Source organism: Mastomys coucha, unplaced genomic scaffold (genome assembly GCF_008632895.1).
Source record: "Mastomys coucha isolate ucsf_1 unplaced genomic scaffold, UCSF_Mcou_1 pScaffold12, whole genome shotgun sequence".
Taxonomy (NCBI): Eukaryota; Metazoa; Chordata; class Mammalia; order Rodentia; family Muridae; genus Mastomys; species Mastomys coucha.
The window spans coordinates 41,894,447-41,921,201 of NW_022196894.1; the positions used below are offsets into that span (position 1 = coordinate 41,894,447).

Genomic DNA, 26,755 nt, shown 5'->3' on the forward strand with positions numbered 1-26,755 from the left:
AAAAACAAAATAAGGGAATTCTGCTGCTATCTCCCAGCTTCTGCCAATAAGCAAGTCTGAAGTGTGTGGGAGCCACATATGGCGGCACTTGAGCCTGCAGTCCGGCTACTTGGGAGGCTGAGGCAGGCTGACCAGCCTTGGTCTGGTGCTTTGAAAGCACTGTGAGGTACAGCGTGGCCAGTTCTTTTAGCCATTTTTATTTTTTCATGATAGACTCATTTCAAATTTTAGTCCATTCACTGTAACAGAAACCTTTTGTGCAAAGAGGTTTGGTTTTGCTTTTGTCACTCTTGTAGGACACTGTACATCTCTCCTAGAAGCTCAGGGTGTGTGACTAAAGCATGTTAGTACAATTAGTAAGAACTTCTATTGGTAGGATGGCAATACCTGTAATTCCAGCACTTGGGAGATAGACAGGAGGATGACCATGATGAAGGCTAGCCTCGGCCTCCATTTAAAAAAAAAAAAAGCTTATGACGTGTGTACTAAACACTGTATACTCATGATCTACTTTAATAATACCTATGGGCTAGATTTAAACAGAAAGAAACTTAATTAAGTGCCCAAGGTCAGACAGCTAATGACAGGGAAGGCTAAAACCTAATCCCAAGCCTCTGTGCCTGGGAAATCTATTCAGGTAAAGTCTGAATATACTAATTTAAACTCACTGCCTTCTAGCTCTGAAACTACTCTCAAAGAGATGATTTAAGGTTGTCTCATTCAATTCACAATACTCTTGGGAGCAAAGTTTCTCAGTATGGAGCCCTGAAGCTTCTAGCATCAGCTGCACTTAAAAAGGCACATGACCAAGATGGAGAAGCGGAATGAAGATCCTCTAACTTTAGGGCTGAGCCATAGGTCTTATCATTATCAGTAAACACAACACACTGTGGGAACAAGTTAGTCATTGTATGAATAAAGTCCATACAAGGTTTAGGTCTATTCTATTTAGTATCTGGAAACTTGGACTGAAAAGTTAATACTTAGTACACAGCCTTTAAGGGACTATAATTTGTTCTTACAAAATTGAAGTGGTTTAATTTCCTTGTTAACCGTTCAGCGCTTATTCAATAAACAACCCATCAGGGACCTCAACATTTTGTTTGCTTGAACAGGGCCTCTTCATCCACTTCAGCATTCTTGTGCAGAAGATACAACAGAGGCAGATGGTTCTTTATCTGCAGGGAGGTTTACTGAGGAATACCCGAGCTACCAAAAAAGAGCCTATATGTAAAAATAAATAAATACAAAATATTGGGTAGTAGCCTAAGTCACTGACTGGCTACCTTGGCCCAAAGGGGAAGGACACATGCTCACCGGTAATGATACCCTGTAAAGACATGCAACTAAGGGAGACCTCAGAGTAAGAAATAAAGGGTGTTGGGAACCCAACCCTTAAGTTCTCTCTTTTGTCTCTCCTTCACCACCCCCATATGACCTCTCCCCTTTGAAACAAGGTCTCACTGTGTAGCCCTGGCTGACCTAGAACTCACTTTTTAGACTAGGCTGGCCTTCAACTTCAAGAGCTCTGCTAGACCCAGTGTGGAGATTAAAGGAGTGAGCCACCATACCTAGAACCACACACAAATCTCATTAACTAATAGAGTATCAGAAGCACCTTTCAGTGCTCAAACCATCTGTGTGTATATACTGTCAAATTCTTCTTCAATATTTAATCTCTTTCGCTGTTTGGTTACTAATTCCTGCTGCTAATCTTCCAGACTTCATTAGAAGTCTAAGTTACTGAGTTCCCTAAAACTGGAGCATTAACTGTTAAGTAAAACTGCAGACTCATCCAGCCACTTTCTTATGAACTTCTCCAGCACAAGTACTCAGTGCTTTCAAACTGCTTTCCTCTAGCCCAATTTGGTGCACCTGCACCGAACTGGCTTGGACTTTTAAAACACTTAGGAATTCTGTTTATTTGATGAAATGTCACATGAGCATGAAAGCAGTGCCAATTTTTTTTTTTCTCTCTTCTCGAGAGATCAGGGAACCTCACTCTGGAGAAAAAAGGATGGATAAACTTATATTTCAGGCTGAGGAGATGACTCAGTCATGAAAGAGCATGTTTTGCAAGTAAGAAAATTTGAGTTCAGCGACCCAGGTGCCATGTAAAAGTCAAGTGTGGTACTGTCTCTTTAACCTCGGTGCTCAGGGCAAAAGACAGAGGGATCCCTGGGACTTAATGACCAGCTAGGCTCCCTGAATCAGTGAGTCTAGGTTCAGTGAGAGAAACTACCTCAAAAAAGAGGGGTTGGGGTGGGGAGAGCGACAGAGGAAGGCACCACTGGTCTCTATGTGCAGGAACAGACACAAACAAGAATGTCAACAAGTGAATGGTTCAACCAACTGTGGTGCCATCCATACCACAGAATAATGATTAGCAATGAAAAGGAATGCACTATTTAAGAATCTATAGTTATGCTTGGTATATAAACATATCAATTCCTATGGTCTAGTCTGGATCACAAGCACAAAATGGTAATGTGGGCAATGCAAAATCATTAAGGCAGTATTTTAGTCAGAAGTATCAAACAGGCCAGTCTGTCCATCTTGTTAAACTGGTATCAGGTTAAGGTTTTAGCTTTTAGCTCTCTTTAACAAAATAAGAAAATGTGTGTGTGTGTCGGGGGGGGGGGGGGGGGGGGGGGGGGGGGGGGGGGAGCTTCAATCACTGTAAGGTAATCATTTCCATCTTTGTCCTATTTTTTTTTCTTTTTTTCTAGCATGGGACCCAGCGCCTCAAGCAGGCATGGAGGCAAGAATCATATCCGCAAGCCCTGAGCAGATTTCTAAAAGTAGATCCCTCAATTACATTGTGTAGAACTCAGATTTAACTAAAAAAAAATCTTATTTCACACAAGAAAATGTATCATTTGAGTTATAAAAGTCAAATCTGTGATTTCGTAAGGCCTTCAGATTCAAAACAAGGAACTTTCTAAGTTTGCAGCACAAATAAAAGAGTTTAGCCCCAAACTGAGGAACATTCCTTCCATCAAGTGCATTGTTTGAGGTTTAAACATTGGCTACTCCGGTGCACAGAAAATGGAGTACAAAGGGTTGGGCAACCCTAGGCAAAATCATTTCTGTATTTTCACAAAATATTATGCACTCAAACCTAAGAAGGGTCACTTGGATTTCTTTAACAAATGCAAAAGCAAATTAAGAACACAAGCATTGCTTCACAAATTTAAACTGACTGGGAAGGGCAATTATGTAGGATTTAAAAGAAATGTCAAAATGGAATGACCCACAGGCAGAAAACATGAAGTCAGTAATGTCTAGACTCGATCTTCTTGCCTTTAAATTATAGGCAAGTGGATTTGGATTAATTATGTTTTCAACTTCATCAGTTTCCGAAGAATTACTTCCCCTTCGGGAAAACCTCGTCACGTTCCCATAAGCTAGTCTGGATCTCCAGCCCAACAAGGCCACACCATCTTTCAACGCCTTCCCATTCAACTGAGACTGTCGCATTACCAACACCCTGTTCTGAGGCTAGTACAACCACCTTCTCTCCGAAGAAAAAGGTACAAAGCCAGTTCTTACCCTTCCAGTCTCACCCCAACACTCACTGAACCTCTCCTGCCAGGATGTCCGACAAAATCCTTAGAATCACTGAGAAAGCACATTGGTGGGGAAGCCCTTCAGTGTGACTGCAGTGAGGGCCATCCCAGTGACATTCCCTCCCAAGCCTGTCTCACCGGAGACGCCTCTGCTTCCAGGGGTTTTCCTATCAACCTGATCACCCGGGCCAAGGCCTTTGCCAAGGATGGAGCTTTGGGGAATAGGACCCGTCGGTTGTTGCAGACCCTCAAGAAATGGTTCAAACAATCCTACCACCTACCACCTGAATCAGCCCCAAAGGCTCCAAATAGGGAGCCATAATGGCCGCACTCGCTCTCAACCCAGGGAAAAGTGAGCATCCTAATCCCTCGTCAATGGACTACGGTGATGGTGAAGGGCCAGGGGTCCAGCAGATCTAGAGAAATGAGCTCCTCGCCCTTGCAGGAAGACCTCGGGAAGGGAGCCCCATGCACCGCAGGCCGAGGCTCACACACCCCAGTGCCTATCTGCTCTCACCCCGTCAAATCGTCCCCACCAGTCCACGAGTTACCTGTCGCACTTCACCTGCCCCGGCACGAAATGCAGAATGTGTACCTAGACCGAACCCAGAGGCTCTGTCACTGGGAGAGGGGAAGTCTTGAGCTGCAGGAGGCGGGTCAGCCCTAGCCAGTCATGTGACCTCAAGCCCCACCCAGCTCCCCCTCCCCAGGCACGCTGCGTCTCGCAGGCTGGAATCTTTGCGGACTGCTTGGATGTAAATGCTTCCACGATTTAGGAAGAGCGTTATTTTCTTTTTCACCAGGACTGGGTTCTATTAGACTACAGTACGGAAAACGAGGGCGGCAAGGGTTAAAGGGCATTGCTAAGGAAGTGACGCTAGGTCACACGCTCTAGGGGCCGGAAATGGCGACGGGTCCCGCCTCTAAGGCCCTCCAGTAAAATCCTGGCTGGAAGACGTAAGTCTATCACGTGTTTCAAAAAAAAAAAAAAAACCTGTGAGGTTTGCCTGCTGGAGGATAGCCAAGTTATCCGGACCCATCGTTACCTTTTGAATTTAAAACACATTTACTGCAAGTTTCCACGGGCTTTCTCACATTGATTAGAATCCGTTTTATAAAAAACGCCTACTAGGCGGCAAGAGGGTTTGAAGGTCACGGGAGATCTAGAAAGAAAGTGAGGTGAGGGGCGGGGAAGGCTGATCTTTCTGGTTTGAAAGAGAGGGAAGAGTGGAAAGATCCGGATTTTGCCGCCGGAGCCTACCAAGCCAGCTCCGCGGGAGTGTCGCAAAGGGTGGGAGGAGCTAGCCGACCGTAGGCCCAGCCCTGGAGAAAGGGGGCGGGGGGTGGGGGAGAGTCCTGGCGGCGCCGAGCACTGCGGCTGCGCGCGACGCGGCGGCCGCGCCGGCGCGCTGAGGGGGCGGGGTGAAAGGTCAGAGCGCGGCAGCGGGTCTGGCTGGCGGCAGCCGCGGGCGGGAGCCGAGTGTCCGGAGCGCACGTGTGGCGGAGCGGCGGCAGCAGCGCGGCGGCGGCGGCGGCGGCAGGTTTCCCCGCGTCTTCCGGAGCCCCGGGGCCTGCCTTGGCTCTCGCGGCCTCTCAGCCAAGAGGCCGGCGTGTGGGGTTGAGTGGCCTGAGCTCAGGGCGCGTAGAGCTCCGGGGCGACGAGGACGACGGCGTTGGCGGCGGCTGTAACGACGGCCTCAGCAGACGGGGAAGATGAAAGGGTGAGGAAGGGCGGCTGGCGGGGGGGCCCCGGCGGGCCCGGGGAGAGGGGCGTGGGTCGGTGGACCGGGAGAGCGCTGCGGGGAAGAGACTCGCGCGGAGACTGCGGAGCGGAGGGACATGGCCAGGCTTCCTCGGTCCCTCGGCTCCCGGAGGGGGGCGGAGGCTAGGCCGGCTGTTGGCGGGCTGAAGGGCCGGCCGGAGGCCAGGGCGCGAGTCCACGAGTTTCCCGTGTGTGCACCGAAAGAGACCACGGGGAGAAGGTATTGTGAGGCGCCCCGGGGCCTCTTCCCGGGAGCGCACGACTGAGCCCCTTCGGGGGCTCCTCCGAATCCGGGATTCGCGCTGGGGCCGCAGGCTTTTTGACACGTTGCGGTTTTCTTCCCGACTTATGGGGCCGTGCAGAACCTTCTGGAGGGAAAAGGAATTGGAATAAAGAGCACGGGGGATGAGTGTTAGGAGCTAGTGACTCAACGGACTTGGGTTGGGTCAGAGCGAGTGGAGGAGGGAGGGAGGGAGGGAGGGGGGAAATGAACTCGAGCGGTGGAGACTTTGGGGTGCCAAAATGTTTAAGGAAGTCGCATGGATCAGTAGGTGGAGCTATTGCTTCAGTGGTGTGTGTTGCCCCCCAAGTGCAAAGAGGACCTGCTTTTTTTTTTTTTTTTTTTTTTTTTTTTTTGTAAATACTCTTCGTTAGCAAAGTTGAGGTTTAATCTTTCAAATCTTCGGTAACATTAGAAGTTATTTTGGTTTAACTGTTCCCGTCTGGTAAAAAGTATTTCCTTTCCATTGATTTAATACTGTTACAGTATTTAGCACCGCGAGTTTTGGAAGTTGCCTTTACAATCTTTAGAGAGGGGGAAAAAAAAGAAAGAAAGCAAGCTTAAACATTAAGCTTTGTGAAACAAGGTTTTTGTTTTTTTTTTCTAAGTCAGCTGAAAATTATAACTACTGTTTCAGTTATTTGTTCAGCATCTTTTTTTGGGGGGGGGAGCTCGTTCTGTGTAAAATGAAGGTCTCATATCTCTGAAATGATTCTGAGAAAGTTTTGATTTTTAAGTCTACATATAAAACTTTTTTTTCCTAAACTCTGGTTTGCTTTAAATGCTTTAAATTTCAGTGTTGATTTATTTTATTTTGGGGTGTTTGCTCCACCTGAGCCACGATCCAGGATGCTTCGTAATTTTTAAAAAATATGATCCAGTTATCTTTAGGAAGTTTTATTTTTCTAGTAGAGTGCGATTTTGATACTGTCTCATCTTTTTCTACTCATCGCTACACACTCAGAACATACTTGTCATGTTCTATTATAGTAAAAGAAATGAAGATAACAAGACTAAGAAATTATTCAGGAAGTTTAGGTTAAAAAGTCTTGCATGTAGTTCAGTTTCTTTAGGTTTAGGGTGTAGTCTTTCTCATACTTGACAATAGAAATGGAGCCACTCAGTGGTGGTGTTGGCAATCTTTTGGAACTTTTATCTAGTATACTCTTGAAGCAATTCTACCTAATTAACTAACTGGAGTTCTTGGAATTGAAGGAAAGTACTCGGTGCTCTGCAAGTACTCTGCCACTGAGCTCTGTCCCCAGCACTTTATTTTGAGATAGTCTCACTGTAGGTTGCTCAGGCTGACATTGAACTTGGCAACACTCTTCTTGCCTCCCACAGCTTTTGAGTTGCTGTTATTACAGGCTTGAGCCACCTGCAGCACTAGCTGCTTCTTTCTATTTAAGTGTAACATGATTGAGGCAGATGCTTAGAACTGCGTTACTGGACAAACTTGGAGAAAACTTGAAATTGTTAAATCCATATTTTAGGCCAGTAATTATGCTCAGAATTAAGCCTCCTTGAATAAATTTTTTATTTCTTAGGATTGAGGGCTTAGAATTGGATTCTGGATGAACTAAACAAATTCAAGATGATTTCACAGGTATATTTCTTTGATTTTTCCCTAACTAACTCTCAATAAGCATGGGACTTTAAATTTTCTTTTTCCTTCCTTTTGTTTTGTTTTGGTTTGGTTTGGTTTTTTTTTGGTTTTTCAAGACAGGGTTTCCCTGTGTTGTCCCTGCTGTCCAGGTACTCACTCTGTAGACCAGGCTGGCCTCAGAACTCAGAAATCCACCTGCCTCTGCCTCCCAAGCACTGGGTTTAAAAACGTGTGCTACCACCTCCCGGCTTGTTTTGTTTTATTACGATGTTGATGTCCTTGAGATACAGAACTTGTACAACTGTGTTCTGTGTGTTCAGTCTCCTGACTCTTCATTGGAAAGACTATTCCATGGATTTTGTTTGAAATTTATTTGCTAAGTTTTTATTGTATATTGAGCTTACCAGACATAAATAGATGAATCTCAAGTTTTGAAAATTAAAACACCCTCCCACACCAATTTAATTTATGATTTAAATTTTGGGCATTGAAACATTTTAAGTTTACTTTTTTTGTTTTCTTTTTTCTTTTAAGCTTACTTTTAAAAATACTTTTACTTGGGCTGGAGAGGTGGCTCAGTGGTTAAGAGCACCGACTGCTCTTCTGTCCTTATCTTCATAGTATATAAATTTGCAATTAATTACTATATTTTTATGTACATATCTAGGGAAATGAGAAGTACATTTTTAGACTATTTGCTCTTTCAACTGAGGTGTCTTGTTTTTATGAACCAAGGACATTATGGCTTGAATTTGTGGTTGGTAAGCTGATTACTTTTTATCTGTTATTCCTCTCTAGGGAAAATGATATTCAGTATGCCGTAGACAGCAATGACTGGCAGTGTAATTAGTTGTCAGTGTTATAGAAAATAAAACCAAATCCACTTATCCTTCAGTTATAATAAAGAGGTGCAAATTAGTTCTAATAAAAATCCCTTTAAATAATATATGAATGATAAGTGGTCTAAAGTAAAGATGAAAAGGTAGGTAGGGATAATATAAATACAGAGCAAAATGGTTACCAGTGGAAACTTGGCCAAATGGCGAACATAAGATTCTATAGTTATAAATGAAGCTTTGTTGATAAATACAGAATAGTAGTTATACCATTATGTATCCTGGGGAACAGGCCCAGGAAGTCTTCTGTGTCTTTATCTAGGTGTTGATTACATAGAAAATAGAAAACAACATTTGTATTTGTGTCTCTCTCTTCTCAATCAGGATGGGGGCCCCACTCTTCAGATCCATCCATTTCCTTTGCCCAAATAGCTGTTTGCTACTGAGCCTGGATACAAAAAGTGTCTTATATACCAATCAAACTCTTTGTAGAACCTGACTAGCATCAGGCCATATTTTGCTTTTTGTGTAAACCAGAAATTTGTGGTCTGTTGATACCGAATATTAACAAATACTTTGTGATGCCTCCTTTGCTATGTTGAGAGTTTTGAAATATCTGAAGTACAATCATGACTTTTTTTTAAAAAAGTTTATCTTCTACTTGAAGAGGTATCCACATAAATGAGTGGTGGGGTGTTACTATAGTGATTTCTTCTTTCCCAAAATGGGTGGACAACTTTTTAATAATGCTGTAGCCAATCAGTCAATGTATAGGGGTTTCTGTGAGTTTCGAGATTAAATTCAGTTGGTAATATGCTTGCCTAGCAAGCATGAAACCCCAACACTGAATAACTGGATATGATGGTGCACACTGTTTTCCCAGCACTGGATAGACAGAGATCAAGGTATCAAGTTCAAGGTTACATAGTAAATTTAATGCCAGCTTGGGATACATGGGGCACTGTTTGAGAAAAATAAATAAATTTTCCTATGTGTAAAAATCATCCAGGAGGCTAAGTGCTTACATGTTTTTTTCCTGTTTTATCATAATAATTTGCATAATTCTTGTTAACCAAAATTTACCATACTTTATTTACCGACTGTTACCATAGTTCTTATAGCCAAATTTTGGATTATTACATCCTAACTTTTGTCAGTTAAATTTTTATTTTATGAAGCATTGTTTTCCAAAGTCAGTGTCTTTGCCAGAACAAACTAATTATTACCTGTCTTGAATTTTACTTTGCTGCTTCATCCTGTAGAAATCTTAATTTTTGTCCTCCAGGTATTAACTATAGCTTTCAACTTCATGGGTTTTGAGGAAGCATCTCTCTTCAATTACTCAAATAATTTTTCTTTTTTTAAAATATTTATTTATTTATTTATTTTGTTTTGTTTTGTTTTTTTCAAGATAGGGTTTCTCTGTGTATCCCTGGCTGTCCTGGAACTCACACTGTAGACCAGGCTGGCCTCGAACTCAGAAGTCCTCCTGCCTCTTCCTCCCAAGTGCTGGGATTAAAGGCATGTGCCACCACTACCCTGCTTATTTATTTATTTTATGTCTATGAGTACACACTGTAGCTGTACAGATAGTTGTGAGCCTTCATCTGGTTGTTGGGGATTGACTTTTAGGATCTCTGATCTCTCTGGCCCAAGGATTTATTTATTATAAATAAGTACACTGTAGCTGTCTTTAGACACACCAAAAGAGGGCGTCAGATCTCATTACGGTGGTTGTGAGATCACTGTGTGGTTTCTGGGATTTGAACTCATGACCTTCCGGGGAGCAGTCGGTGGGTTCTCTTACTCGCTGAGCCATCTCACCAGCCCCAAATAGTTTCTCTTTATCTTTGTTTTAAACCTAGCCTGCACTAGGCAGTGGTGGCGCACGCCTTTAATCCCAGCACCTGGGAGGCAGAGGCAGGCGGATTTCTGAGTTCGAGGCCAGCCTGGTCTACAGAGTGAGTTCCAGGACAGCCAGGGCTACACAGAGAAACCCTGTCTGGAAAAACCAAAACAAAAAAACAAAAACCTAGCCTGCAGTAACCAGTATAATACTACTAGTAGCCTATAGAACAGTTTTCATTTTAAAAATGGATTGTAGTTTAAAGCTGCAGAATTGTAACACAGTAGTACTATCACCTGGCCTTTCTTTGCCCCCACCCCTGGGACCTCTCCTAATTAAAACTGTTTAGCGCCAGACAGTTGCAGGCCATTCTCCCCAGCACCTGGGAGGCAGAGGCAACCAAATCTCTGATTTCCAGGACTGCTGGGGCTACACATTGAAGCCCTGTCTCAAACAAACAAAACTCAAACAAATTTCAGTGTCTAACTTACTAGCAGAGTGTTAATCTTCTCTGGTCATTAGTGGAATGCCAGCCACAGATAGATGGCCTTGAGCAGTTGAAATACTCTTGTACAACTAAGTAAACTTTAAAGTTTAGTTTAATTTTTTAAAAAAGGTTTTTCTGTGTATGGATGTTTTGTCTGCATTTATTTCTGTATATTATGTGTGCCTGGTTTTTAGAGGCCAGAAGAGTATGTTGATCCTCTGAGGCAGAAGTTATAAACAACTGTGAGCCACCATGTGGCTGCCAAGAATCTAACCCAAGTCCTCTGGAAGAGTGCTCTTAACTGCTGAGCCATCATTTAAATTAAAATTTAAATGTCAGTTTTTTGACATTTTAAAGGATTTTTGAGACAAATTGGGTATATGTCAGTAAATTTTATTAAAAGTTAATGTATGTAAGTTTTCCCAGCAATTGATGTATTCTGTGAGTAAGAGAAGGGAGTTTTAAAGGTTTAGTATAAATCTGATGTGGTGGTATATACCTGTAATCCCATTACTAGGGAGATGAGAGTTACATATGTGATTTTATTATATTTCTTTTGGACATTACTATGCCAAGGCCTTAAAGACCAAAGTTGTGTAAAAAATGTTTAAGAGCCGGGTAGTTGTGGCACATGCCTTTGATCCCAGCTTGGAAGGCAAAGGCCGGCAGATTTCTGAATTCAAGGACAGCCAGGGCTACACAGAGAAACCCTGTCTCGAAAAACTGAAAGAAAAAAAGAAAATGGAGTTAAAACATTGAGATCAGTTTTATGGAGCAAGTTGGGAGGTGAGTCTAGCTCAGTGTCCATCAGTAGGAATGGCTTTATTATATATTTATGCAATGCTAAGGTGTTTAGTTTGATTTGTAAGACTATGTACAACTGGGATTTTTGTTGCTTGTTTTGAGATTTCTGTAGCCTAGGTTGAACTTGATCTTCTTCAGTACCTCTACGTTTAAGTGCTAGAATTGCTGATGTGCCTACTATACTCTAATCCTGCTGAAGGATTTTTAAACAGAACAAAAATCAAACTGGTTTTTTTCTTTAATCCTGTTTTTTTTTTATTGTGATGGCATTATCTTGTTGGCTCATATTATATCCTTCCATTGTACTTTCAGAATTCAAGCTGAAACAATGGTTTGAACTATCCTGCAAAAGGGAAAGTGTGAGAATCATAACATTAAAGAAATGGATTTAGTAGGTATTAAAATAGGACAAAGTATAGATTTCTATCTGGCAGAAGAGGTTACTCATCTCTATAATCATATTATCAGGAACCAGATAGAAAGGGTCAGGGACAAGATAAACCCTTCATAGACTTGGTTCCAAGTGCCTACTTCCTCTAGTTAAGCCTAGTTCCTTCCAGTCACCCATTCAGTTTGAATCCATTAATAAAGTTAGAATCCCTGTGATCCAGTTACCTTTCAGCAACCCTACTACTTGGGGACAACTCTTGAATATATTCAATCATGACACATAAAGAATACCATAAAACTAATTTTCTATATTGGCTGAATGGAGCTATAATTGGATAAATGAGGCTATTCAGGAAAGTAGAAAAAAGAGCCCCCAGTGGGTAAAAGCTAGGGATCCAATTAAACAACCTAAGATGTGCAGCCCCAAGGAGTATCCAGTCCAAAATGCCAGAAGTTACAAGATTAAGAGGCTTTACTTTAAAATCTAGATGAGAAGCCCAAACCTAGCAACTGATTCTTGGATTTACTGACAATACTGTCTTACATTTTGGAGTTTGGTAGAAAAGATAAGTATAAAAGTTAATTCCTAAGCAGGGCTTGTTGGTCCACTTGGGAAGAGGATTGGTAGTCATACTCTGCTGCAAAAAAAAAAAAAAAAAAAAAAGTTTCAGGCCAGCCTGGGCTACAGGAGACACTGTCTTTAAAGGAATTGGAAGAGGGGAGGACAGACAAACATAGCAATAGAAATTTCAGTAATAGAAAAAGAAAAGCCTTCTGAGCAGTTAGTATATTTAAACCGTGTTTTTGACCTTTCATGTCATTTACTGAAAGCCAGGGTTTAGATTAAGTCCTACTAATCAGGGGAAGAATCTACTTTAATATCTTGAAATTTTTTACTGACCTTAGTCATACTTTGACCTGCTAAATGATGCTTTTAGTTTGATGTAGATGCACTCTTATGGAGCATACATCCTTCTCTTTAACCTTAAGGAATGCAGATGATTCCTCTGAGGGAATATGATAGACTGGATCTCTCACTATAAAGAAAATTCCTGGAAATGCCCAATTCTACCTTTACTTATAAATGTTTCCTACAAGCACATTCTTTGTTGGAGTTTTGATTTAATCTCTATGAAGAGAAGTAGGATGGGCTCAGAGGTTTCTATGGCACCTTCAAAAAATACTGAACAAAATCTGATTAACTAGTTACAATTTTGTAACCACTGAATGAGTAAGCAGGTATAGGGGGGTTCTCTGCATTTATTTTTGCAGTTATAAGTCAGTCAGACCTTGGGGGGTCATTTTTGTGGAGTCATATCTCCATCTTGTGGTCTCTCAGAATATTGCCACTAAATTTGTTTTAAATTTTTAAGCATAGATGCATCATCTTAATAACTTGATACATTTGGGTGTTTTCTACAGTTTGATCTCTCTAAAACTCACTCTGAAAACTGAATTCCCATCTAAACAGTTTTAAGAAATGTGAATGGAAAAAATAAAAGTAAAAAAAAAAAAGAAAAAAGAGAAAAAGAAAAAAAAAAGAAACATGAATGATAAGTGGTTAGGTTATGGGGCTCTGTGCTTCTGAATAAATTGAAACCTTTGTAGAGTAGAGACCTTTTCCTCCCTATTCTTCAATCCCTATTCTTAAATTATACAGTGACTGTTAATATAACAAGACCACCAGCCAGATGTGGTCCCTCAGTCTTACATTTCTCTCTAAAACTGTGAGCTACATAAACTTTTATTAATAAGTTTGCTCACCCTGTGATGTCCTATTGCAATAGCTGACAGTGAGTGTGAGAATGCTTATTATTGCTGGGCGGTGGTGATGCACGCCTTTAATCCCAGCACTTGGGAGGCAGAGGCAGGCGGATTTCTGAGTTCAAGGCCAGCCTGGTCTACAGAGTGAATTCCAGGACAGCCAAGGCTACACAGAGAAACTCTTGTCTCAAAAAAAAAAAAAAAAAGAGTGCTTATTATCTAATGGATACATAATTTTACAACAAGGCTTACAAGGGCTGGGCTGGGCAATGAATTTGTACTGCAAAACTGGGGAGAGTTGACACAGGCTAATGATCCCTGGAGCCATACTTTCCTAAAGACTACAAATATCTGTATGCATTTTTGTATTTTCTGTTTTATTGCAATCCCTAGTCCAGTAATTCTTATATGAAGATGACATGGGGTTTGATTACTATAGATTTGAAAAGCAGAAAATAATGTCACATGAAGTTACTTGAGCTAAGAAAACTTTTGTTCTCATAATTGCTGTCTTTGGCTTTCTATGGTTAGGATTGTAAACTTGAGTGCCGGTAGGCATAAAATAGATGAGAGGTAGATGAGTATATCACAAGAATCTTCTCATATTAATTAAGTTGGCAACCACTTAATTTTAAAAGGTCAAATGCTCTGATCACTTGTCTGACTTAAGTTTTAGGTCAACAATATAGGGTTCTTGCTCTTTTACTTCTGAAATTCATATGCCTCTTGTAATTATTTTTTGTTTTGTTTGAGTGTCCCTTTGTGACCTTGTCTGTCCTGGAACTCACTCTATAGATCAGGCTGGCTTTGAACTCAGAGAGATTCTCTGGCTCTACCGCCCAGCGCTGAGATTAAAGGAGTGAGACACCACGCTGTTCTCTTGTTGTAGTATATCTGTAGTGTGTTGGAAGTAACAATTCTCAAAAGTAGTCTGTTACAAGAGCTTATCATTTTATGTAACAAGTCTTGAAGTACATTCTCTCTACCACTGTTTGCTTGTTTTGACTTATTTAACACCAGCATTGCCTTAAGTCACATTTGGTAATACTTAAATGCATAAAGATTTTTTTCAAGGTCATTATTTCCTTAAAAGTGACACTAATGAAAGCAAACATTAGGATGAAGGCTCAGTGGAATCACCTTAGATTTAATTTCTCTCACAAATATCCATACTAGGTATACATACATATAATATGTATTTGTTGTACAGATTTACATCAAAAGCAGACTTAGTAATTGGAGGGTTTGATATAGTTGGAGGTTGAAATGTTAAAATTTCAAGGTTTTTGCTTACAAAAGTGAGATATGTATATGTGAACACATTTCTGTCTTTCTACAATGTCAGAATTTATTAACATTAAAATTACAAGATTAAATTATTTCAATAGTAGTTTGCCAGGTAGTCTGGTGAAAGTGAATGCAAAAGGCTTTTTGTTGATTTTGAGATGGCTTTTCTCTATAGCTTACGCTGTCCTGGAATTACTCCATAGACTATGAACTAGACCCCAGAATTCTTCTTTGCCTCCCAAGTACTAGAATTAAAGGTGTGTGCCACCATGTCTGACAAATGTAAGTTCTGTAATTCCCATCTAAATTGTTAGTGTAGGCTTACCACATAGCAAATATGTTTACATATCTACATATGTGTAGATATATGGTTTGTACAATGAGTACAAGTTAGAGAGGCTACAACAAAGGTTCAGGTTTCAGAAGCAAGCTAAGCATCTGTATTGATAATAGCAAAACAAACCAGGGAATTGCTTCTGGGAGTTTGGCTTCAAGATGAAAAACTGAATATGGTCTGAACACAGGAAATGTGAAAAGGTGGACAGAGCGAAAGCTCCAGAAACACTGTGAAGTCCTCTGCTTGTTGGTCCTTTACACACACACAAACACAAGGTGGGGTATATAAGGTGATAGGTTAAAATGGGGCTGTGACATCATAGTGTTGGGTGTCCATCACTTTATGGTGCTAAGAGGAGGAAACTATGCACCCACACTCCCTTTTGGGAGGGCGGTGGGGGTATGTCTAATCATCCTATGTCATGCAATCCACATTTCCCTATAATCTCAATATACCTCAATAATTTATAGGAAGACTCTCTACTCCCAGGAACAACTCATCAGTTTGTACTGGATAGGTAGTGACTGACAGGTAGTAGTATAGTTTGTGGTTTCCCCTAGGAGCCACAATTATCCTTTTCTTTTAATGGACCTCCTTAGGGCAAGACAGCCTGGAAAAGCACTATTTCACACAATATAGTCTCTTAGAGCGGGGCATACCTGATCATGAAGGTATTGCTTCTTTTTACTTGGTGTTTCAAACAGTAAAAACAGTGCAAATGAACCATCATACTCTGAAGAGTTAGATAAATTCTAAGTCAGTAAAAATTGTTCTCAGAGGTATAGAAACCATTAAGTCCCATATTGCAGTATAGATGGGAGTGTAAATGGTGTACATTGGGAGTCAACCTAGTGTTAATTTTGTATTACCAATTTAACAGTGACTTCAGACTTCATGTCTTAAAAGTAACACAATTATAGCTCTTAGGTTCAAATACTCAAAAATGCTTCTCACTGAACTAAAATCGAGGTTGTGGTTGGAAAGGTAATTTACATAGTACCCACCAAAGAGTCATGCTTACATAGAATTTCAGCATGTCTCCTTATTTAGAAATAGGGTCTTGGAAGTTGAAATTAAGAAGAGGTCATTTGGATTAGAGTTGATCCTAAGTCATATGACTGGTGTTTGAGAGAACAGGTGCAGCAGGAAACCTGGGATTAGGAGGGAAAGATTATAAAGTTTAGATTGTCCCAAGCAAAGAAATGCCTGTACTGTCACAAGCTAAAATAGATAAGGAAGGATTCTTTCCTAGAGCCAAGAGGCTATGTAGAAAGTATTCTCAGATTTCTATCCACTTGAATTATAAGTGGGCATATTTTTGCTTTAAGCATTTGAATTCATGGTCTTTTGTTCAGAAAAGGTAAATGCCTTAGGAAGAGAAAATAGATGTTTTTACAGCTGGGGATAGGAAAAAAGACTATAAATACCTTTGGATGTGATGGGATTATTCCAAAGGTGAATTGATGTGATAGTTATTTGTCTTTGCACATAGCCAAAAATATCATTGATTCTCTTATTTTAAAAGTTTTATGTATGTGTTTTGCCAGCATTTGTCTGTGTAGGACATGTGTGCGTAGGGTCTGTGGAGGTCAGAAGAGGGCATCTGATTTTTTTCTGGAACTCATGTTATGACTGGTTGTGAGCCACTAATTGATTTCTGGGAATCAAACTCAGATCCTCTAAAAGAGCAAGAGGTGTTCTAAATTGCTAAGCCATCTATCTCTCTAGCCCAAATTCTATATTTTTAAAAGCTGAATTTTGGGTGTACATATTGGGAAGGTTACATACAGAAGGAAATTGAGATAGATCACACCGTCTTTCATCACAATAAGAAATCACTACACATAAATAGCATACTTAGAACTGCCTAAGTTTTAAAACTGCCAAATATTGGTGAGAATACAGAACTGGGATTTTGACAAAGTATTGTCATTCCTAGGTATTGAGTAAAAAGAAAGCATAGTCACAAAAACCTGCATCAAATGTTTATAGCTCCTTTTTTCAAAATCTTCAAAGCCCAGTAAACAACCCAGATTGCCCTTTAAAAGATAGAAGTGTATCTCTGTGCTTACATTCAGGCCTGGCTTCAATCCCTGGTACTGAAACAGCCCAAGTAGGAAATGTTCTTTTGAGGTACTACTCAGTACTAAGCAAGGTTAGGATGAATTGTGTGCTGAAAGAAGAGCATGGTAAGTCTCAACAGCATTTGGGTGAATAAAAAGCAAAACAACTAGCCTGGTCTGGTATGTGTGCTTTTGCACTCTGAGGTGGAGGTGGATTTATCTCGAGTTAAGGGTCAGCCATGGCAGTATAGAGAGTTCCAGGAAAGCCAAGGTTAGATAGTGAGAGTGTCACCAAGAAATAAAAGAAGTGAGACAAGTCCTATGTGTTTTGTTAGTTAATTTATGTGATATTGAGGGGCTGGAGAGATGGCTCAGCGGGTTAAGAGCACTGGCTGCTCTTCCAGAGGTCCTGAGTTCAATTCTCAGCAACCACATGGTGGCTCACAACTATCTGTAATGGGATCTGATGCCCTCTTCTGGTGTGTCTGAAGACAACTAAGGTGTACTCAATATACATAAAAATAAATAAATACATCTTTTAAAAAAAATCTATGTGACATTGAAAGCAAAATTAAAAGCAGAAGAGATGGTTGTTTTGCCTGAGGATGGTAGAGTTGAACTACAAAAAGTTAGAGAAAGTTATTCCCCCAAAAACATGAGGTTAACTTTAATAAAAAGATAAAAATCTAAGAAAAAATTGACCTCCCAAATAACTGGAAAACCAAACTTATAAGTTGGTGGACTTGAATTTGACTTATGCTAATGATTGCATTAAAACTGACTGAAACAACCTCCCATTTACGATATTAAAATAAGATTCAAGTACATGCTGTTTGCAAGAAACATGTTATGGTCAAGAGATAAGACTCCTGTGTTGCTCAGTGTATTGCATCCTGGGCTCAAGTGACCCCCCTGCTTCAGCTTCCCAAGTAGCCAGGATAACAGCCATATATAGTAGACTCACCCAGCTGCACTTTAAAGATAGAGGGAAGGGAAGGTTTGGTGTGGGGTTTGTTTTTGTTGTTGTTTTAAACAGTGAAAGGTATGTTGTGCAATGTAACAACTCTTGAATGGCATTTACCAAGAACTCATCTGTTGCATAGTCTTCTCACTGCTTTTAAGATTGAATTCTGTGTGAATGTAGACTACCCATTGCAGGGATGTCTGTAGAGGCCAGAAGAGGGCATTCTATTCCCTGGAGCTACATGGAATAGAATTACAGGAGCACAAGCCATTGTGAGCCATGTGACGTGGGCACTGGGAACCAAGCTGGGATCCTTTCCAAGGGCAATAAGTGCTCTTAACCACTGAGCCATTTCTCCTGCTTTAGAAGTTACTTTAAAAAAAAAAAACAAACCTTAACCTCTTTCACATATCTTCCATGCATTTTAGTATGTGACACCCTGGCTACTTATGTCTCTTATTATTAAGTGATTTAATCAGTATAGTCAATATAAGCTGATGTAGTTACTGCACCCAATTATGGCAATAGAATAAAAGAGCCGCAGATACCGGCAAGGTGTAAGATACGTGTGAGTTTCTGTGTTTTACAGGATACGGCACCTGTATTGTTTTGGTTTAGTTTTAATGTGAAGAATACAGTCTGGAAATGGAAGGTAGATTTTAATAATGGGTTTTAACAGCTAATGATACAGCATATTTACCTGGTATGGTGAGGCCCTGAGTGCCTCTAGCACTAAAAAACAACAGCTAAAGTTTCAAGTAAATTTCAACCTTAAAGAAGAGGAAACTTAGAGCACTGTGACCTATTTAGAGAACACATGACTGCTTCCTACACAGGGAAATCACATAAGCTGTTAAACAGTTGTGAGCTGATCATTCACTTAAGTGGCCAACAGTGGGGGAAAATGTAGACCTACTAGTGTAGCTGCTCGGTAAATTCATGTGCTTAGACTTTTTATAGTATATGGAGAATACACAATAAACACAACTGACATAATAGAAAATGAAACAAAATGGCTAAAGTAAATCTAAGCTTTTCAAAATAGAACACCAAGTTTCTTTATATTAGTGAGCAAAATGTCCAAATTTGATATTACAGAGTAAAATGGCTTAAAGGATTCTAACTTAAGATACTGTATCATATTTATTCATGTCTGGATATGTCAGTTTCTTCATTTTTTTTACTAATACAGATCAAGTGTGCTTTATTTAGACAGTCTCCTATCAGTAAATGTTTCATGCTACAAATATAATACATCCATGCATGCATTCATTGCATTTCCCTGCTATTTACTATAATCTGTGGTCTCCAACTACCATGAAAGTGAGTAGGAACTACATTTATTTTGCTGGCCTCTTGGTTTTCTTAGTTTTTATTTTGTCTTAGTATTTACTTTTTTGTTGTTTTTGCTATCTACTGTAAACAATTTCTAAGAAGGCCCTGAAAAGATGGCTTAGCAGTTAAGGACATCTAACTTTTGGTTCCCAGCACCCACATGGCAGCTAACAGCCATCTGTAATTCCAGTTCCAGTAATTTGACACCCTTTTCTGGCCTCCATGGGTGCTAGGCACAAATATACTATGCATACATACATGCAGGCCAAATACTCATAAACATAAGTAAAATCTAGTCTTTAAAAAAAGGCAATTAAGGCTGTGGTTGTAGTTCCTGAAAAAGCACTTACATAGCATTCAGGAGGTCCTGAGCTTGATCTCCAGCACAAGAAAAGATGTCTTCAAATGTCTACTAATGGTGCCGGTGGAAATAGGAAATAACTGTTTTGTGTAGTTCTAACAGGGTTTGCTTTAGCAGGTTCATTTCAGTATGTAGTACATACTTAAATTGAGTAAGACTTAAATTGAGCTATTAAAAGTTAATATTATGGGCAACTTTTTTTTTTTTTAAGTTTTATTTACTTTATGTATATGAGTACACTGTAGCTGTCTTCAGACACACCAGAAGAGGGCATCAGATCCCACTACAGGTGGTTGTGAGCCACCATGTGGTTGCTGGGATTTGAACTCAGGACCTCTGGAAGAGCAGTCAGTGCTCTTAACTGCTGAGCCATCTCTCCAACCCCCAATGGACAACTTTTCAAGGCAAAATGCTTTTATTACCAATGCATCTTAAGCTCTCTTTTAATTCTTTATACCCACAAAATGATTTGCATTGAATATAATGATTTCTTTAAAAATGCTACTGTTGGCATTATTCATAGGTAATTTTCAAACTGATGTTTTTCAAAATTCCCAGATTATCACTCTATTTTCAGAAATTCTCATTCTGAAAGAGTTAGGGTGTCCTATAATATGAATTATTAATATCACTTCAATAAATGTGATGTTACTGGATTGTTCTTCTCAACAAATAAGTGAAAATTGTTTGGGTGGGTTTCTCAATACTTATTTGCTAGATTGCTCTCAAGAAGTAACGTACCAGTTTCTCATCTGCAAAGTATAAGCATATCATTTGCTATCCCATTGTTAATATTAGGTATTGTTGGTCTGTTTGACCAGTAGTCAATGTTTCTGCAATTTTAAATTGTAAACTATAAAGACAATTTGGATTTATTAAAGGATAATGTTTCTGGCCTTCGTGTATTGTGTCCCTAAATATATGTAGTTACATAGAAGGTATGATAGAATTTTGGTTGGATGTTTGGAAAAATTTGCTTATAAGTGATAGTGTTTTAGGAATATTAAGCTATAACAAAAGGGTTAAATTTGTCAGTAATTGCAAAATGACTGATACCCTACTAATCTTATCTTAACAAATGAAGTTAATTATACTTTATTGAGTACATTTTGGTTTGTTCCAGTAGCCGGATCGAGCTGGGAGATGTGACACCACACAATATTAAACAGTTGAAGAGATTGAACCAGGTCATCTTTCCAGTCAGCTATAATGATAAATTCTACAAGGATGTGCTAGAGGTTGGCGAGCTAGCAAAACTTGGTATGTGTTTTCTCTTTTTAAAACATTTGTACTTCTAAATTATATCTGTTAATATTAGAGCAACTAATACAGGCTTCTTATTTTATAAGCATAGGAAGTTTGAATGTTACAGATTTTGAGAAATCAGTATTGAATATTTGACTTTTAAAAACAAATACTAAATAGCAAATACTTTTTAAAAGCAAATACTTAAAAAAAAAAAAACAGTGTGACCACATATGTACATCAGCTTAAGGGAGTTGATTCTAACCTTCCACATGGTAACTTCCAACAATTGAACTTAGGTTGCCAGGCTTGGTGGCAAGCATCTTTAACTGCTAAGCCATCTCTCTGGCTCCTAAGTTGTTTTGGTTATTTACTATGAGCCTGTATGTTTATCACTAATTTAATAACTATTACAGAGAAAGTTTAGCCGCCTTCAGACAGTGTAGTGTTGAAGCCATTGATACTCATATGAATAGCTAGTTAAAATCTGATGCTTATTAATAACTTTAATTGTTTTTAAAAGGAGCTGATTAAAATGTTGAAACTTATATCTTTCTATTTTCTGTGGCAGCATATTTCAATGATATAGCTGTAGGTGCAGTGTGCTGCAGGGTGGATCATTCACAGAATCAAAAGAGACTTTACATCATGACACTAGGATGCCTTGCACCTTACCGAAGACTAGGAATAGGTAAAAATATGTGATGTTTTGTTCTATTTTGTTTTAAGAAAAGTGGGAAGGCAGGCAAGCATTTGCATAGCCTTTTAATCTCAGCATTAAGGAGGCAGAGGCAGACAACAGATCTCTGAGTTCAAAGCCAGACAAAGCTACACACAGAAACCCTGTCTTGAAAAGCGGAAGGAAGGAAGGAAGGAAAGAAGGAAGGAAGGGAGGGGGAAGGGGAGAGAAAGGAAAAAAAGAGGTGAAAGCAAACTGGGAAGGGGTACTGAACTGTGAAAAAATGGAAGCCCATAAATTTGTCACATATTGTTTATCAATCTGGACCTGTTTATACTAAAAGAGGCCTTTTTCTAGTAGTTTTAGACATATAAGTTGCATGGTGAGGACAAATTTGGGGAAATAATATGTAGTTGTACTCTAATTCTGTGTCAGGACTTAGTAAAGATAGCAAGTAGATGTCAGATTTCAAGGTTGATTTATAAGGTTACTTATTTATTATTTGTTTTATTAATAGGAACTAAAATGTTAAATCATGTCCTAAACATCTGTGAGAAAGATGGCACTTTTGACAACATCTATCTGTAAGTACCTAATGTTCATCAAGTGTCGATAAATTATCAGTATAAATCCCTATCTGACAGAAACTGGGATCTACTCATTGTATTATTTACTTGAAAACCCCTTGAAGATATGCTTTTCTCTTGATAACAGTAGGGCTATAAAAGGGAGGCTGGAGAGAGTTCATCTGGTAAGAGCATTGGCCAGTCTTACAGAGGGCCCTGGTTCCATTACCAGTGTCCACATGGTGTCTTAAAATCACTTGTATCTCCAGTTCCAGGGGATCTGGCACCTTCCTTTGGTATATAGGTGGTACACAAGCATGTATGCAAACAAAAATGCCTATAGCCATAAAAGAACTTTTAGAAAAGAATAGAGTACACTCATTTAAAATGTTATAAGTCCATATTAAAAAAAAAGGGCATGCTACTTACAGATAACCTATGCCTATCCTCCCAGTCTTTAAACTGCCCGAATTTACTTAGCATGTCCACAACAAATAAAATGCTATAGAAGTTTTTATTATGCTGTATTGTTTAGGAAATGGTGAAGAATGGTATATATGTTCCATTGAGGATGACTATTTTTAAATTCAGGGTTGGTCAATTGTGTGTGGGAAATAGATAATATAGGTGAACTATTTTTGTCATAGTTTGGTTATAATTATATATAAGGTAAAACCAAGATCACAGTCAGAATTTTGAGACCATTAATGCCATTAATAGTCGATATATTTTATTCAATGTTATCAGCAACATGCTTATTTATAATAGAGCTTAATAAAGTCAGAAGAAACTTAGTTGAGGTTACACTTGATTTGAAGAAGAAGGTCACACAGTATTAAGAGCAAAGACAACTCATGCAAAGCGTGCCTGCTCATGGTTTTCATCCTAGGACTCTGCACTCAGGAGGCAGAGGCAGGTAAATTTCTCATGAGTTTGAGGCCATCCTGGTCTACATATAGTGAGTTTCAGGACAGAAACAGAGATAGACCACTTCTGTCTCCCCAACCCCCCCCAAAAAAAAAAACAAATTAACAATCATAAAGCCAAGACAATGATCACAACAGTTGATTGTTTTCACATTGGTATTACAAAGAGTACTGAAGGAAGCTCAAGAAGATATATTTGGGTAATTGAGACTGTGTTGTTGTGTTTTTAGTGTGTGTATTTGTGAGAAGCATGTACACATGAGTATTAAGTATCCAAGGAGCTGAAGTTACAGGCAGTTGTGAGCCACCTTACAGTAGTGCCGGGAGCAGAACTTCAGTCCATTCTGAACCTCGTGATAGTTTAATCTTTGTTAACTGTAAGAATAAACACTAGTCCTTCTGATCTCAGCCACCTGCCTTGCAAATGGAGGAATTATGTTAAAAAGTGTAAAATTATAAGATTTACTGATAGGAATTGACTAACCTTTGTTAAATATTGATCATTGTTTTAAAGAAATGTGCAAGTTTTAACTATCTGTGGTTAAGACTTGAAAATTGATAGAAGTTGTCTTACATATGCGTCTGTGTATATACCCTGTATCTCAGGCATGTCCAGATCAGCAATGAGTCAGCGATTGACTTCTACAGGAAGTTTGGCTTTGAGATTATCGAGACAAAGAAGAACTACTATAAGAGGATAGAGCCTGCAGACGCACATGTGCTTCAGAAAAACCTCAAAGTCCCATCTGGTCAGAATGCAGAGACACAGAAGACAGACAACTGAACAAATCACAAACGAACTTTCTTGCACTTGCTTGTCGCCAAATAAAAGAAAGACCCATTGGTTCCTCCCCCTTCCTCCGCTTTCCTCCTTTGTTATTCCTCTTTTCTTTCCTCTTAAAGTTTTTAATACTTTCATGGACTCTTAAAAATGATCATGTTTGGATTGTTTTAGTTCTCTTATTTTTGTGAGGTGGTTGGATTGAAGGAGGAGAAGGTAGATCTGTATAGTTTTACAGTTAAGATGTCCCCAAAATTGGGTGTCAGATGATTTCAAATTTTTAGCTGAAATTTAAAAAGCAACAACAACAACATCCTGCTTTCACATTGAGGGGCAGAGCCTACTATACTGTTTATTTCAAAAGACAAAAAGCAGCAGCAGCAATATCTTGTTCTCTAATTCATAGACAAGCTTAGTGTATTTGTGGTACTTTGAGTTATAAAGACTATCTGTGGGGTCCTAATCCCCAGCATTGCCTTCACTCTACCTTTCGTCCTTTGAGCACTCTCAGGAGTTGGACCATTGTTATCCTTGTGAGAAAATACCAAGCTTATTTAGGTTTTTAAAGCAATCTTTTCTATTTGCTGATTGGCGGGGCAGTTTGTATAGGTAGTATTAAACTTTGGTCAAATTATTTCAGTTAACTGCTTTGTTTGTGTGTGCTGAGGAATGGATTTCTTGTTAGCAGGGTTTGTTGTTTTTTTGTTTTGTTTTTTCCTTCTTTCCTGCTGTTAATCTTGTTACTAGAGGCATTAGCTGGTAGAGTGTGGGCTGGTGAAATTAACTGTTTTAATATCCCAGCTAGAGAAATGGCCTTTAACTGACCTAAAGAAGATTGTTATAATTGATTTTTTTCTCTTGTTTTTCGGTAAGCCCAATAATAGTGTAACCTTATAAATGGAGTTATGCCCTTATAAGTCGATACCCCTAAATAAACCTGAAGCAAGTGTTTTCTCTTGGACGTACAGAATTGCATTACATAAAAAGCTTAGATGGATTTGTAACACATTAAGTGTATTTAATGTCAACTAATACAGATTGTTAAAAGTGTGGCCATTGAGCGCTTGATAATATATGAAAGAATTTCTAGACAGTATTTTTGAAAATAACATTGTTATGCTATTGCTTATCTGTTGGAGAACATCCCAGATTTGCTTACACTCTGTGCCTACAGTGTTGAGTTTAAAGATTTGGAATAAAAGGAATCAGTAGAAAAATTCCTTCTATTCTTGGAACAATAGGAGTATAAAGTGTTAATACAAATATCACTGTGACCTTCAGTTGACAGGTTTGGTTAAGACCAGATCATCTTCAGGCACACTAGGAATGGCTCTGATGGATTGAGAACTGTAATGTGGAGATGTATGAGATGCGTTTTGCTAACATTGTCCTGTCTCAAATATATGAAATTTCTTAGATTGTTAGTAGTCATCAGTGGCTCAAGAAATGTTCTCATTAGACTTTAAAACAGTACAAATTGTGTATTTTCTTTCATTTGACTTTAAAAGGAAGTTTAATACATCATATTAGTAAAATTGTGATATCAAAGTCTCATTTCCAAATAGGTTAAATGATAAAATTATCTTACAAGATATTTATGCACACCTTATAACTCTTACATTTTTTTTTTTTTGAGAATGTAAAAGTATGTAAAATGGACTTCAGTAGTCTTGAGTGCCAAGAATATAGATAAGGGGTGCGATGGATGGATGGATGGATGGATGGATGGATGGATGGATGGATGGATGGATGGATGGATGGGGTAATGAAATTGTAGAAATATTATGCTTGTTTCTTGGGTATCAGTTTCCTAAACAGTCCAAATCTAAGCTCAGAAGTTTAGTGTTAAGCACCTTTACTTTCATGGATAAGCTTCAGCATGCTCTTGCCAAAAGAAGAGGGCATAAATGATAGCAAAATTAGTTTGAAAAAGTCAGCAATTTTGTAAACTTCCTGATAGCAAAATAGATTTTGATATATAAGAGTTTTCTGAGATGACACTGCCTCTATTTCTATAACCATTTCACTTGGACTATCTGAGTAGTCCTATGAATGTATCCCTAAATGTGGTTATTGAAAACCGAATAGCTGCCTCACAACAATTAAGTACATGTTATTTAAAGAGGAGGAACAAATAATAAAGATTGATTTGAATGTGTAGGCTCCCTATTATAACTTCTTTTTCCACACTAGTCAGTGATTTAACCTAAAATTTAAATGTATGTAAAGGGTCAATTGTCCTGTATCAAAGTTACATTAAATAATTCCATTCACTTACATAAGGGGAAGATGTGGAAGGAGATAGAAACTGGGACTAGTCCATATGCCTGTTAGTCAGGAAATACTAAAGTAAAGCCCCATGTTGAGTTTGTGGGTTTGGGTTTTGATTTGTTTGGTTTTGATTTCTTTGTTTTTAACATGATAAAGATAATCTTTGAGGTAAAACTAATTCTATTAACTGAAAGATACTGGGCTATCTTCATCGTTTTTTCAGGACAGATCATTTTTACTGTGGGGTAAATAGGTTAAAATTATTCTGTATGCTCTTTGAATTTAGGTTCTAAAGTAAAGAATCCGTAGAGAAATCTATGCAATATGTAATTTGTCAAGGTTAATTTTCATCTGGGGAAAGAAGTTGCTAAGTGTCTCCAAAGCAGGTCACTCATTAACCGAAAGTCCTCCAAAAAGAGAACTATTGGAAAGCATGGTATGTGGTGGTGGAAAAGAAAAAACTCCCTCAGTTTTTGGAGGGAATAACTTTAAAGATACTTAAGTGGCTACGTTTACTTGGTGCAGTTAAGAATTAAACTTGTCAATTTTATTGTTGCTGTTACATCTAAAATAAACTTATGTGATGTTCTGGTAGT

General features: G+C 39.0%; 2 protein-coding genes across 4 annotated transcripts in view; one reads left to right on the forward strand and one right to left on the reverse strand.

Moving 5' to 3' along the window:
• Atp6v1a (ATPase H+ transporting V1 subunit A) overlaps positions 1 to 4,426 on the reverse strand; it is a 52,120-nt gene extending 47,694 nt beyond the window's left edge. Inside the window, exon 1 of the mRNA XM_031363953.1 lies at positions 4,121 to 4,426. The gene's annotated coding sequence lies outside the window, so the exon portion shown is untranslated. The remainder of the gene's footprint in view (positions 1 to 4,120) is intronic.
• A 515-nt stretch (positions 4,427 to 4,941) lies between these two features.
• On the forward strand, positions 4,942 to 26,755 carry Naa50 (N(alpha)-acetyltransferase 50, NatE catalytic subunit). Of its 3 annotated transcripts, none has more exons than XM_031363956.1 (5): positions 4,942 to 5,290; positions 20,818 to 20,951; positions 21,508 to 21,627; positions 22,133 to 22,199; positions 23,714 to 26,755. In XM_031363956.1, the coding sequence occupies exons 1-5, from the start codon at positions 5,283 to 5,285 to the stop codon at positions 23,889 to 23,891; spliced, it is 507 nt and encodes a 168-aa protein (XP_031219816.1). In that variant the 5' UTR covers positions 4,942 to 5,282; the 3' UTR covers positions 23,892 to 26,755. The 3 variants fall into 3 exon arrangements, with proteins under 3 accessions (XP_031219816.1, XP_031219815.1, XP_031219814.1); XM_031363955.1 differs by having other exon boundaries at positions 4,944 to 5,290; positions 20,815 to 20,951; XM_031363954.1 differs by lacking the exon at positions 4,942 to 5,290 and adding an exon at positions 5,309 to 5,551 and having other exon boundaries at positions 20,815 to 20,951.